The 14515-nt window shown below is 48.7% G+C and overlaps 1 protein-coding gene across 1 annotated transcript in view; it reads right to left on the minus strand.

Moving 5' to 3' along the window:
- Positions 1–14515, minus strand: part of PTPN4 (protein tyrosine phosphatase non-receptor type 4) — a 1255365-nt gene that overhangs the window by 974595 nt on the left and 266255 nt on the right. Inside the window, exon 8 of the mRNA XM_086957111.1 lies at positions 5636–5756. Coding sequence (XP_086813237.1) covers positions 5636–5756 — 121 coding nt within the window. The remainder of the gene's footprint in view (positions 1–5635; positions 5757–14515) is intronic.

Raw genomic sequence — 14515 nt, forward strand, 5'->3', positions numbered from 1 at the left:
TGATTAAGCGGATTAGGGTGGCCACTTATCTCAGGCGCTATGGGGTTAGTATAGCCTGGTTACAGGAAACACACCTTTGGGGTGATTGCCTCAAATAAGTCCAACGTAGATGGCGGGGGCAGTTTTTCGCCACGTCATATTCGGGGTTTGCCAGGGGTGCATTGATTTGGGTGGCACCGGGAGTCCCTTTCAAGGCCATACACACTAAGCAGGCTCCGTAAGGGCGGTTCGTGATGGTGTCGGGGACGTTGGATGGACGTAGCTTGTGCCTGGTCAATATCTATGCTCCGAACACCGATGAGGGTGAGTTTCTTGGGCGGGTGCTAGGACAGTTAGACTTGGACCCAGACACAGAACTACTTATTGTTTTTGCAGGAGACTTTAATTGTGCCCTTGATGGGGATTTAGATAGGTACCCCCCCAAATTAGACGTGAAACCCAGAATGAGAGACGCGATGGGTCAGATGCTTCGGAGCTATGGCTTACTTGATACATGGAGGCACCGCAAACCTATCAGTCGTGTGTATTCGTGCCACACACCTGCTGCCAACACCCATAGTCGGCTTGACTATTTTTTTCTCCAGGGAACGGCAATGCATAGAGTAGTGGGGGTCCAATACTTGGCCCGCTACTTGTCTGACCATTCACCACTCCTGCTCACCTACTCGCTAGACAGACCGCGGCCTAAGATCCCACTGTGGAGGCTCAACACGGAGGCGTGGGTGACCCGACCTACAAAGAGGCTATCTTACGAGGGCTTGAGGCGTATCTGGAGGTTAACTGGGGCTCAGCTGGCTCCAGGGTGACAGAATGGGATGCAATGAAAGTGGTAATCCGAGGGATCTGTCTGTCCACGGAGGTGGGGGTAAAAAAGGTGTTGGAACTGGATCTCCGCTGGTATGAGGATCGCCTCGCGGCGCTCGAGAAAGACTTCCCCACGGATAAGGAGAGGCAGCCTGACTGGACAGTCACGCGTCAGCAACTGGGCGTCACATGGGCCGCGCTTGGTAAATTTAATAGAACAGCCAGTAGGCGGAGATGGTACACGGAGGGCGACAAGGCCGGGCGACTGCTGGCACGTTTGATTAGGGCGGAAACTCAACCCCACCCGATTTTGGCATTACGGAATGATCGGGGCCAGTTGGTATATACTCAATAGATCAATAATGTCTTCCGGAACTATCTCTGTAGAATATATTCTGAGTCTCGACCCCATACGGGTCTGGAGGGAGTGGAGGTGTACCTTGAGGGAATGCAATTGCCCTGCATGGAGGCAGATAGTCATGAGGACCTGGGAGGTCCCCTACGGGAGGAAGAAGTACGAACAGCGATTGCCCACTTGAAGACGGCCAAATCCCCCAGGATGGACGGATTAGCTGCCGAATTTTATAAGGAGTTCAAGGGGGTCCTGATCCCGAAACTCCTTGAACCTATGGCAGAGGCCTGCGATAGCGGCACACTCCCGAACTCCATGCGGGCAGCTACAATAGTTATGATCCCCAAGCCTGGTAAGGATCCCCTTCTTCTTGCCTCATATAGGCCGATATTCATGTTGAATGTGGATCTGAAAATTGTCAGTCAGGTATTGGCAAGCAGGCTTCTCCCTCATCTCAGACGACTGGTCCATGATGACCAGTCGGGATTTATTCCAGGTCGGAATACGCTGCGCAACATTCGTCGCCTGGCCCATGTAATGCAAGCTCTGGAGGGTCGAGCCCAGCAGAACACCCTAGTATTTCTCGACATCGAACAAGAGTTCGACTCGCTCCCGTGGGCTTACCTGTGGAAGGTGCTACTGAAAATGGGCATAGGTGAAGTGTTTATACAGTGGATACGACTGCTTTATGCAAAGCCAGAAGCCAGGGTCCTAACGGGGAAATGTGTGTCGGACATCATACCCATGAGGGGGACGCGCCAGGGTTTCCTGCTCTCCCCACTACTTTTTGCCCTGCGATGGAGCCGCTAGTGTGTCATCTCCGCAGGGTGTTGGAAGGACAGGGCATACGGGTGGGAGACATGGAGCATGTGGTGTCACTGTACGCTGACGATGTGTTGATCTACTTGAACCGGCCGTCGCTGCCGACTTTGATGGCGCACTGTCGCAGTTTGCGGCTACTTCTGGGCTGGCGGTTGACAAAACAAAATCACAGCTCTTTGTGATTGGAGACCGAACAGACTGGAAGGGGGCCCATCGACCGGAGTTGGGACTTCCGTGGGTAGAGGACACGCTCCGCTATCTGGGGGTGTGGATTGGATGCAACGCGACGGTCTCCTTCCAACATAACATGGGGAGGATACTCCGGAGGCTGAAAGGAAGCACTGCTTTTTTTAACACCTTCAAGCTTTCACTGATGGGGAAGATCGCCTTCATAAAAATGGTGGTCCTCCCTCACTGTCTATACACAATGCAGGGTTCTTTCTATGAACTGCTGCACCGGGTCTTCAGGGAATTAGACTTCCTATTACTCCTATTACTGTGGACTGGGAAGCGCTGCAGGGTGAGTCTTGAGGTTCTGAAACGCAGGTGGGGCAAGGAGGTTTGGAAGTCCCGGACCTAGAACTGTATTATTTTGTGTCCCACCAGCAACACGCGATAGCCGGGTTGGATACAGACCCGTCTTGGGAGAGTCCTTAATGGCAGGTACACACGGGAACGAGCAGTCGGGTGCGCTGTTGTGGCGGGTCAGGGGACGGCAGGAAAACGGCCCTCCGCTGGTCTGGCTGGTGGCCACGATCTAGAATCGAGTGACATGCCGACTGATTCACGACAGGCCGTTCACCCCTGAGCTAGATTTATGGCTAATGCCTTCCTTTGCCCGGATAGATCCGCTTATGTCGATAGACAGATGGAAAGAGGAGGGCTGCCTGATGCTGTCCGACCTTTATCCAGACAAATTTATTACCTATCAAGAGGCGGCAACATTCTTCGAGTTAGGTCCGGGGCAATTTCTGCAATATGCCAAAATAGCGGCGACGGCGCAGCAGTTATGGCCTCAGTTTCCTGAAGCCCCAGCGCACACCCGTACTCTGCTTACCATGATAGCGATGGCAGGGGGGCATAAGTTTGTGACGCATCTCTACAGGGCTCTGAGGGAGGATAAAAAATTGGGTCCCCTGGCGATGGAACACAAATGGCAGCAGGTGTGTCCGCAGGAGGTTACCCCACGAGAGTGGAAAAAAAAAACACAAGAGTGTGCAGAAGGTGTCAGTAAGCAATCACTTCAAACAAATCCAATATGACATTGTACACACGAGCTACCTTTCACCCGCAAGACTTCAGGCCATTGATGGTGGCAGGGACGCGCACTGCCCGCGATATCACAGCTCCCAGGTGGACTTAATACATATGGTATGGACGTGCCCAGAACTCAAATCATATTGGGGGGCGGTCCTGCTGGAAATGACAAGGGTGACGGGATGGGTGGTGGAGATGGATCCTGGGCTTGATCCCTCGAGACCCTAAACGGAAAGTAAGCAGGCGCTTTTTGGTGTTGGGGCTGGTTGTGGCCCGGTGACGCATCGAGATCCACTGGTTGGCCCAACGCGGCCCGTCGCTCACTAAATGGAAGACCGACCTACGGGAATGGGCGCTGGCAGAGGAGGGGCACATGCGGAACACTAAGAGGGATGACAAACTACCTGAGGTCCTACTGGCGTGGGGGGGGCAATGCTACAGGAGTTGGCGAGACAAGATTCCCTGGTGACACCAACCAGTTCCAGGACAGTGCCCTCGGGGCGGGGGGAGGCCCCTGAACATGTAGGAGCTTTACCAGGTGACCCAACTCAGGGATAGGGAAACTTAGCCTGCATCACTACGGATCCGGCAGCAGGGGGGGAGGGGCGTTGGATGAGTTGGAGGGATTGGGGGATGGGGGGGGTGGGTTTTCTCCTTGGTTGCTAGACTTTACAAGGTGAGGTGCATCTGAACTACTTTGTAACTGCACACCAAGGTGCCAATGGGAGCGTTACAATTTTGCTTATGACTATTCGTCTGATTTGGCATTGTGGCTCCACTATGAACCACCTCAACGGAGGCGGTCCAAATGTATGGCTGTACCTTGATTGTTTTTCGTGCTTTAAAGATGTAAAACCAATAAAGAAATTTAAAAAAACGAGTGAAGCAGGACCTGAAGGCCAATACCTTTGATGGAAGCATCAATGAAAAAGAACACTTCCAAGTAGAAATCTAAATAAGCAAGTAAAAATTAAGACGGTTCAAGATCATGAGACAGTGGATATGTAATAAGGTGCATCACCAGTAACACAGTCGTCTCTAAAAGTATCCATTTTAGGATTTAGAACTCTAGCCTAAACTCGCTGTGCTGCAGACTAAAGAACTATGTATCAACTCCTTTCATCCCTGGTAAAACAGATACCTAATATGCAAAAACATTCTCTCACATATGTACTCCTGGAATGCATGCAACATCCAAAACGCTCCCTCTCTCTTCAAGAGAGGCAAACGTTCCTGGCAATAAGCCCTAAGCTAAATTAAACATGAGCATTGTGACAAGGTAGACCTCTGCTAACCTCATTGCATGACGGTAAATGGATGGGGGACATATCATTACCATATAATGCTGGCACTTGAATAGCATTTGTAAGATGTTAAGTCTGATACAGATGGATACTGAAAGCCAGTGTCTTTCATACTTCAAGACATGCCCTGCTACTTTAAACCCTGCACTAAGCAAATACAGACATACTGTGCCTCTTTCAGTTAGGCTAATTTTGTCTTTCACTGTCCACTAAACAGAGCACTGCAATAGTCCAGCCTCAAAATTAATGGTGGCATCTATTAGCATGGTTCAATGTTGGCGTTGCAGGAGGAACATCAGCCCGCACACTGTACTAGGTGATGCGGGTCAAGCTGTAGCCCAGAAAGTATATGGATGCTGCTGTCCCAGTTACTTCTGTGCCCTTATAGATGGCATCCAAGTGTTAATCAGTGATTCCACTGAAATATTAGAGTAGTGTTATGATGCCTTCACTGCTTAGCTCTCCCTCTCCCTCCACAACAGTAGAAGGGTAAAAATCATACACAAAGCATGAAAAGAAGTAGGGCACAATTCCATCACAGACAACATGATCAGGAATGGTGAATGGATGGTCAGCGGAAGGGCAAATTACCTACACACAGCGGTAGGATAAACTTCAAACAAGGAAAATAAGGTATGCCATTGTCAAGCAAAATAAATCTGATTCATGCAAAGTACGAGTTGCAATAGGGAATGTTTCTTAAACACACAGAATAGGGACCACCACTGGTATTTTTCTTGGCCTACAATGAAAAGCATACCACAGGCACTAGTAGAACCCCACCAACCCAATGAAAAAGATCCGTGATTTTTAAAGGTGTAGTGAACACACACTCAAATGCACACACCATCCCAGGTGTGGCACTCATTTAATCTACTGAGGGGCACCTGTGAAGAGCATTGTGCAATTTTTTTTTACTTTTAGTAAAAGTCCCTTGACCTTAAAATACAAGCTGCTGAAATGCAGCAGAACTGTGTGGAAAACGTTCCTGGAGTTGACTGACTTAGAGATGACTGATGTAAACAAACAAGTGATTCAACAGGACTGCAACCAATTTCCATTACAAAACATTTTATTTAAACGTTTAAATTCTTACGTATTCTGCTGATGTAATTTTGACGTTTCTTTTTCAAAGTCTTGAGGTTGATTAGGGATAAAGAGGTATTCAGAAAGATATCCTGGCATATGCTCAAAATGTTGGTAGTCACCCAGCTCGGCTAAAACATGAAGAGAAGCACATTTAAATTACATAAATGAACATGGGATCTTCATTGCACTAAGTACAAAGACTAATTCAAACTCCATCAGCAGACAGAGTAAAAATGCATTTAAAAAATTCAAGTACAATTTCCGTTTTTAACAGCTATCATATCGAAAGAGTAAGGTAATGTTGTGGTTCTTCCTCAAAACATCAAATTAACAAAAGAAAACAATTCTCACTATTAGAATCGATAAATGGAAAAGCAAATTTACATTTCAAGTTGAAGGGATAGCTTTGGTCTTTAGCAAATAGAACAATTTCTTTAAAAATAAAAGCTAGCAAGCAACTATCTGGATAAGCCCATACATATTTGATAGAAAACCAGAACTGCTAGTCAAATCCTAAATCTTTTTGCATAGGTAAAAGCCTGGACAATGTTGGCAGTCGCTGCTTTCCCTAAAGCTAGCCAGAACCGCAAGTAAACTTCATAACCTGACAAAGAGAAACTTTATTTACCATTTATCAATTATTCAAGATGTGAAAGTTCCAATATCCCAGTTGCCACGGGATAGTTATACTTAGGATCGTATTTCCATAGGAAAGGCCTATTTTGTGTTGCTAATAACTTTTGGCACAGTAAACTTTCTAATCCGACAAAGAGGAACTTTATTTAGCATTTGTCAATTATTCAAGATGTGCGCAGATAGTCATTCAGGGGAGTGGGACTCGCACCCCCAGCTTAAAAAGGCCCGGGGGAATCGCATTACTGTAGTCCCTTAGTTTAACAGGCATTTGCAATGCAATAGGTCTCGCATTAGGAAAGTTCGAGCTATTGGTCTTGTAAATGACCATTTTTTATTTATGTGGTGGTTTTGAAAATGGCTAAATTAAAAGCTTTTTCATTTACAATGCCAATAGTTATAACTTTCGCAAATGTGACACCTATAACCTGGGGTTGGGGCTGAGTGATGCTGTGGTGGGGCTGAGTGGTGCTGAGTGATGCTGTGGTGGTGCTGAGTGATGCAGTGGTGGTGAGGTGGTGCTGAGTGGTGCTGCCGAGTGATGATGTGTTGGTGCCGAGTGATGCTGTGTTGGTGCTGTGGTGGTGCCGAGTGATGCTGTGTTGGTGCCGATTGATGCTGTGTTGGTGCTGAGTGGTGCTGTGGTGGTGCTGAGTGATAATGTGGTGGTGCTGAGTGATGCCTGGGTAGCGCTGCGTGATTATGTTGTGATGCTGAGTGGTGCTGTGGTGGTGCTGAGTGATGCTGGGGTGGAGCTGAGTGATGCTGGGGTGGAGCTGAGTGATGCTGGGGTGGAGCTGAGTGATGCTGGGGTGGTGCTGAGTGATGCTGGGGTGGTGCTGTGGTGGTGCTGAGTGGTCGTCCATTTATCACTTAAGTGATAAATAGTCAAGACCTAAACACTGCCGGAAGATTCAGGGATCTTTTAGTCAAACCATGTCGCTCATACTTCAGAATGTCGTATTTTAGAATGCATTTTCTATTGTGTTGTTTACAATAAATGGGAGGTGCTGCACTTACAATATACATTTCACAGCTTTATGGCATGTTATATATATTGATGCAAATATATTGATGCAAATCACTTCACCTTCTGTGAACCGGATCATGAGTCGATACAAGATCGCAAGCAAATAACACACTTTACCAGTGAACGGCAATGTCTGAATCAATCAGAATGACTGTGGGCATAATTATGCACAATGACCGTCCACATCAACTTACAAATAGTATTCGACACAGTGTGCTTCGCTACGGACCAGACCGCACTCTTCCCAAAACGATTTAGGGTGAGAACATCCACTCGACCATAAAAAGACACCTGTATAAGACTATATGTTCGGCCAAGGTCTCTGGCCCAGAACACCATTTCATCAATCTTGCATAGGAATCAAACTCTAGCATTCAAATATTTTGTTGGGAAGCCAGTGTCATTAAAATGGACACATTTGTTTTCTATGGCTTATGAGTCAAGTGTTAATGGGTTGCCCAACCGAACAAAGAGCTTTTACTCGTCTTCAGAACAAACATTCGAGTGCGCCTGGTGAAGACACTTCCGCCTCCACGTGCCCTCGTAATACACTTAATATTCTTAGACCCCCACGCCAATTCTCGCAGCTAGCCAAACCACCCCCGTCCTATTCCATGACATCAACGTACTACAAAACACACACATTGAACAAGTACCACTACCGCTGCAACTGCGCATTGGTACTGATCTCTTCTGTGGGTTGTACTCCTGGAAGTGTGCAATGTGCTTCTTTCATTCCAAGCACTATGTTATGATACAAAGAGTCTGTCGACCCTACACAGGAGTACATACATGTGCTCTCGACCTCAACACGCGGAACAGCTAGGACCCTGTATCCTGGGGCGCCCCGCCCTCCACACTGCTATATACTTGTGCTCCCAACCTTAGCACATGGTACAGCTGGGACCCTGTAGCCTTATTCCTGGAGCGTCCGGCCCTCCACACTGCTACATACATGTGCTCCTGACCTCAGCACACGGCCCAGCCAGGCGTGGGTATTTCGGGGCTTGCGAGTAACAGCTCTGAGTGAGGAATAAAGCTACTGCTTTGTTCACTGGCAATAAAACCAAACAATTCCCACGACGACAAATGCCCGCTGGGCCCATTTCCACTGGAAGCAGCTGGAGGTAAAAAAAAAGGTCTGGCTGAGCAGACACAGTGTGACGCCCCGAAGCCTGGCATGAAGCAGTGCCACATACACCTGGCCATTGTTGTTTACGTGCGTGTCAGCATGCCCTTCGGTTACGTGCGTGTCAGCATGCCCTTCGGGATCGCAAAGGATGATGGTGATTTAAACCCTCCCGTCGCCATTTTTGTGGTGGACTGGAGGATGATAAAGGGGTTGAAGGATCAACCACGGGGTTAAACACAAACCAGGCCCTGTCAAACGAACTGTAGGCCAGGCATGTGGGGCGTCCTTGGAGACCCCGCCCTGCTCAGAGGTGCCCCAGGGCAGGCTGATCTGCAGTGTGGGCAGTATGTGCTTCAATTAGCAGTGCCTAGAGGGCATTCTTGCGAGCTAGCGCTGCGTAGGACTGCATTTGCTTCCCTCTCTATTTTAACGGCAACACCCTGCAATGCTAGTGTTTGTACGAGTTTATTATAAGCATTTGGCAGGTTTTTACATTGCTTTCTAAAAGAATGTTAGTCTCCTCCGCCCGGGGCCTTCAGGGCAGGTCACAGCACTGCCGACAGACTATCACTCGCGGTACCCCTAACGATTTGTTGAATCGGGGGTGCAGGACTCCAGCGGAGAATGCCACAGGTTCGCAGGTTAAATTACTAGTGAGTCCGAGCACGGGGGCGACGAAATGATCTTGGATACTTTAATGCCCCCTGCACATAGCCTTCTTTCATTGCAGAAAGTCTAGGGCTACCGACCTGCACGCCGAAATTCATGAGGCTTGTGGGCCAGCTTTCTGCTGTCATGCATAGGTTTAACGCAAAATGATACACCCCCACCCCACTCCTGCAGGGACGGACCTACGACGTTTCGCCTGTTGCCATGGCTGGACGGACAGATGGAATCTCAGCTCACGTCACCCGAAAAGCATGTCCGATGGACCAGCAAAAACACTTCTTGAAGGTGCACACAATACTTGCTACTACGGAGAAAGAATGCTCCCAAGTACATTGACAGACGGGTTTCTCTTCTAAACTGCATTTCAGCCTTTTATGTCCGGTGTGCGACTTGGGCAGGAGGAACAGGCTGCCAGCGAACACGGAAGACAGCAAAACCGAAAGCAGCCTGGGCTGAGAGTGAGAGGGCGGCGGCTGACGAGAGAGACAGGGACACGGAACACGCTGAAAGAGCCCGGTGAGTGGGAGGCGGGGGGGGGGGGGGGGGTGCGTGGCTTTGTGTGTGTGCCTGAGCCCGTGGGGGGGGGGGCGTGTGTGTGTGCGCCACGTGCGCTTGTATGTGCCTGCGTCTGTGTGTGTGCCTGCGTGCATGTTTAGGTGGGAATTTGTGGCAGGGGATGTGCACGGCGCCGGTCTGGACGTGCGCGTCCACAGACACCGATCGCCGCGCGTGCCCGACCCCTATCTCAGATTCCCAGGAGACGGCAACTATAGTTGTCGAGCTGGACAATGCTTCGCATTGTTCTCCAGCTCGACCTAAAAAGGCCAGGGACTCAATCCCCTTGGGCCGAGTGGGTAATTAAGGAAAGGGGTGTGCAACCGTGCTCCCTGAACCCGAATTAGGCACTGGTAACACCATCTGTCAGGGACAGAATTTGAAAAGAAGGGTAGGGGGTTGCAGGATCCCTTTTCCCTGAGCCTTGAAAGATCCCTGGGAACCCATCCCCCTCCTCCAGGCTGGCTCAGTGACTGTGTCCCTGGAAGCACACCCCGAGGACATAGTAGTTTCCTTGCCCAAACTTAAGTTTATTCTCGTCTGGTAGGAGCATTTTTAAATCTCCTGCCAAACGGGAACAAACATACAAGTCTGCTCCCAGCCAGCAGAAGCTTTAAAAATGCTCCCGCCAGCTGTGAGCATACTTGTGTTCTGTTTTTATGCCTACAGCATGCAAAAAACAGCTCCCGCTCTATGGGGTGAGCCGACTAGGGCCACAGGCGTGCATGGCCTGCGCAACTTAACGTATTGCTTTGTGGGTGCCCCAGTTGCCCGCAAACCCCCTTTATAATTCGGCCCTGGTGATGTGGCCCTATCAAAGCTCAGAAAGGAGGGGGCTGCGCCACCCGTAGTTGATCAAATATGGCCTTGGGGGATGGGCCCCTCAGGGACGAATACGGTTCAGAGAATAAGGGGCATGCTGCCCACCTCCCCTTTAAAATGTCATGGGGCCCCGGTGAATGGGATCCCCGGGCCTGACATGGCTTAGGAATGGGGCCCGCACAGACCCACTCTCCTTTTTTCTGCAATTTGGCCCCAGGAATAAGGTCCATGGACCTACTAAGGCTCAGAGAGTGGGTCATATGCACCCCTCCCCTTAGAATTCAGTTCTAGGGGATCAGGTCCCAGGGTCTATTAAGGCTCCGGTTGGGAGGGGGGGGGGGAGGGGGGGGGGGGGAGGAGGGGGGGGGGGCGAACTCCCCAACTTCTCTTATTTCTGCAATTCGATCCTGGGGTATGGGGATTCCCAGGGACTATTAAGGCAATATGCCCCCTTTCACATAATATAGATGTTTTGGCCCTGGTGAATGTGTGCCCAGGGCTGCAAGGCCAACCAGACGGTACCTCGCCAAAGGCGGTGCGTGGGTTTGGCAGACTGCAAAGGGGTTGGCCTTCGGGTAGGTGTGGCCAGCCCCCCCCCCCCCCCCTCACTCCCCGCTGCGCACAGCTAAAGGTCGTGCACGGAAGAGTGGTTGTCCACAGGACCTGGCCAGGCACGACCATGTGCAGCATGTCATTGGATGCCCTCAGGCAGTTGGAAGGGAGCCTGGCCGAAGTGAATGCGCAACAGGGTTAGGCTTTACGTTTCGTAACAAAATTTTACTTTACGTTAAAAATAAAGCTAGAATTCCAAAGGTCAAAGTAACACTAGAGTTAGGCAAAATATTCAGTAACAAGGAAACATTTCAAACTAAAAAACAGACATTTACTAGTTATATCTCTGTGGTTTTTAGAGTTTAGAACGTTACGCTGTGACTGACCTTTTTTCCTAACTATAACATTACTTCAACTTTTTGTTTTTTCAGTGAATATACATGTACATTACTATATCTATTCACTGGAAGAAAAAAAAAGTTACAGGGCCATTATAGTTATGCTCAGTTTCACACACAGAACTAAAGCAATTCAGTCCTTATAGTTATATTTATCTCAAGTACCTACAACTGGTGCTCTTTGGCTCCCAGAAGAAGGCTACAAAGGTGAAAGCGCAGGCCATCAATTATGGCTTCTCGTCACTGGCCAGATCCATTCGAGGCCAGGAGCTAAAACCCAAGGGATCAGTTATGAAAGCCAAATTGATGCCAACCCTCGGATACGGATTGGAAATAATTCTAGGTGATGAGGCTCTTCTGCTAGACAAATTGATAAGAGCCTATAAACAAACCTTTAAGCTCCCTAGGTCAGTCTCTCCTGCACAGATCCAGCTAGAATTCCTGCTTACAAAACAGTCACTTGCTAGGCCGGCGGCGTTTGTAAAGCGCTATCATAACCTGCGTGCAGTAGCTGAAAACACCCTGGCTAATTTAGTCTGGACCGAAATCAACTTACAACAGGGTAATGACGCTCACAAGAAATATTTAGAAAACAGCATTAGAACGCTTGAACTGGCGTGGGCTCTCCAGGACACAGCGAGTCAGGCTTGGGGTTCCCTGGGCTATAAAGACTCAGGGAGGGGGGAAACCAGCAACTCCCTCATTTTATTAAAAACTGCCTTTAAATTACAGTAACAACTCTGGGAGATTGAATTCCATGCCTTTTTTAAGGCTGTCGGAGGGGTCACATGCCCCCTCTCCTTTTAGCTACATGGAGGGATGGGGTTCCTAGGTCTTTTTTAAAGCTAGGGGGTGTGGCATGGGCCCCCTTCCCCTTTATAAATATACGCAGTTCAAAGGAATTGAGTCCTGTAGGCCCAAAATGTGCTATTAGAGGGGGGCCTCTGTATGTATGCATGTATGTATATATACATACATACCCACAAAAACACACACTGCTGTTTTTGTCAGCCAATCAGAGCGCTCGCTCCCACAGAAGGGAGATGGTCCAAGGGTAAAACAAACCTCCCTGGGCCATTATGAACGCTTAATTTTTTAATTGCCACTCCCGCCAGACTCTCGTTGGAGTCCCTCGGACTCAACCATGCATATATATTATTTTTAAACCTGAACGGATTTCCATCAAATAACAAAAATTTGGTGTGATTCCGTTCAGCAGTTTATGCGAAAGCACTTTTGATAAAAGTATTTTGAAAATGCATGAGGATTTTCCGCTTTAGTACCCCCCTCCTCTTTTTAGGTTTCGGTCTGGCGTGAGCAGGGCATGCGCTGCTCTCGCCATGAAGAGAGCCTTTTGGAATCGATACGGATTCCAGGCGTGCACGCGGTGGGACAAAAGATGTGCACGCGGGGACTAGATGCTTTACTGGCGGCCTGATACTCTGGGGACTTTTTTTTTTTAAAACAACAACAAAAGAGTGTTCCTGTTCTGGTTAAATGGAAAAATGCACAGAGCACAAGGAACCATCAAAGCCCATTTGGTTTGTTAAGAAAGCCCTCACTCACCGACCTGGTCGGTGACTTGCTTCATCATCGGGACCCACCGGGTGTGACCGAGTGTCACCCCGGTGTGCTGCGACGCCAGAATTACTGCGGAGCTGGTCTTGTGAGGATGGGAGGGCTATGTGATAGATTATGTGAACAGTGTGAGGTGGTGAATTAAAATTGCCTTGTATGTATCAAAAATTATTTTAATAAGAGATCATCAAGGACAAGGTTAAAAAATGTGATGGTAAGTAAGGCCAACTAATTGGATGGTCTACTACCACTAACATTAAGTGAAAACGTGAATGGTCAACATGTTTCAGCCAGTGTGGTATAATTAACCTGGCATTCGTCAGGACCTAGAGTGTAAACCTCGGCGGTATGGGCCCGCTAAGGCCCACCCAACCAAAGGACTTGAAAGTAAAAAAGTCTGTGAAGTGCAAAAAACGAGGGGGCTTCACCACCCGAAGGCGGGACGCACACAGCCTCAGGTCTCTAAAATTTAGAGACAAAAAGTAAAAAGCACTTCACACGGGATGAGATTACACCCCATAGACCGCGGGAGGGAGGGGACGGCGCATTTGGCACATCGCCCACAACGCCAGTCTCCCGTTGATACACCTGATCAGCCCTCGGAACCGGGTCTCACCGATTAAGGGCTTACTTTCAAGTCCTTTGGTTGGGTGGGCCTTAGCATGCCCATACCGCCGAGGTTTACACTCTAGGTCCTGACGAATGCCAGGTTAATTATACCACACCGGCTGAAACATGTTGACCATTCACGTTTTCACTTAATGTTAGTGGTAGTAGACCATCCAATTAGTTGGCCTTACTTACCATCACATTTTTTAACCTTGTCCTTGATGATCTCTTATTAAAATATTTTTTGATACATACAAGGCAATTTTAATTCACCACCTCACACTGTTCACATAATCTATCACATAGCCCTCCCATCCTCACAGGACCAGCTCCGCAGTAATTCTGGCGTCGCAGCACACCGGGGTGACACTCGGTCACACCCGGTGGGGCCCGATGATGAAGCAAGTCACCGACCAGGTCGGTGAGTGAGGGCTTTCTTAACAAACCAAATGGGCTTTGTTGGTTCCTTGTGCTCTGTGCATTTTTCCATTTAACCAGAACAGGAACACTCTTTTGTTGTTGTTTTCTAATATAGTTTGGGGACTAAGAGTGTTCTTGACTCTCCCTACCTCTCTTGTTGTTGATCAGACTTTTTTTTTGGCCCACAGTAAAGCCAGTCCCCGCGTGCACATCTTCTGTCCGCCCTGTAAAGAGCCTTTCACGTCCCATGATGGGCCGCGCTACATCCTACATACTAGCGATGGAAGGCTTCCGAACCTGTGACTCATGAATTTTTTTTTTAAGTGGATGGAAGAGCCTCAAGCCTGCCTCGATATAAGGGTGCCACGATATGGCTTTGTAAATTTGTATTAACGTCCAGGCGCGGCGATGTTTGGAAAATGTAATCTTTCCATTTAAAGCACTGGTTCCCAGTCATATGCAATCAAAGAGAATTGGCTTTCACAAGGT

Source organism: Lissotriton vulgaris, chromosome 2_1 (assembly GCF_964263255.1).
Source record: "Lissotriton vulgaris chromosome 2_1, aLisVul1.2, whole genome shotgun sequence".
Lineage (NCBI taxonomy): Eukaryota > Metazoa > Chordata > Amphibia > Caudata > Salamandridae > Lissotriton > Lissotriton vulgaris.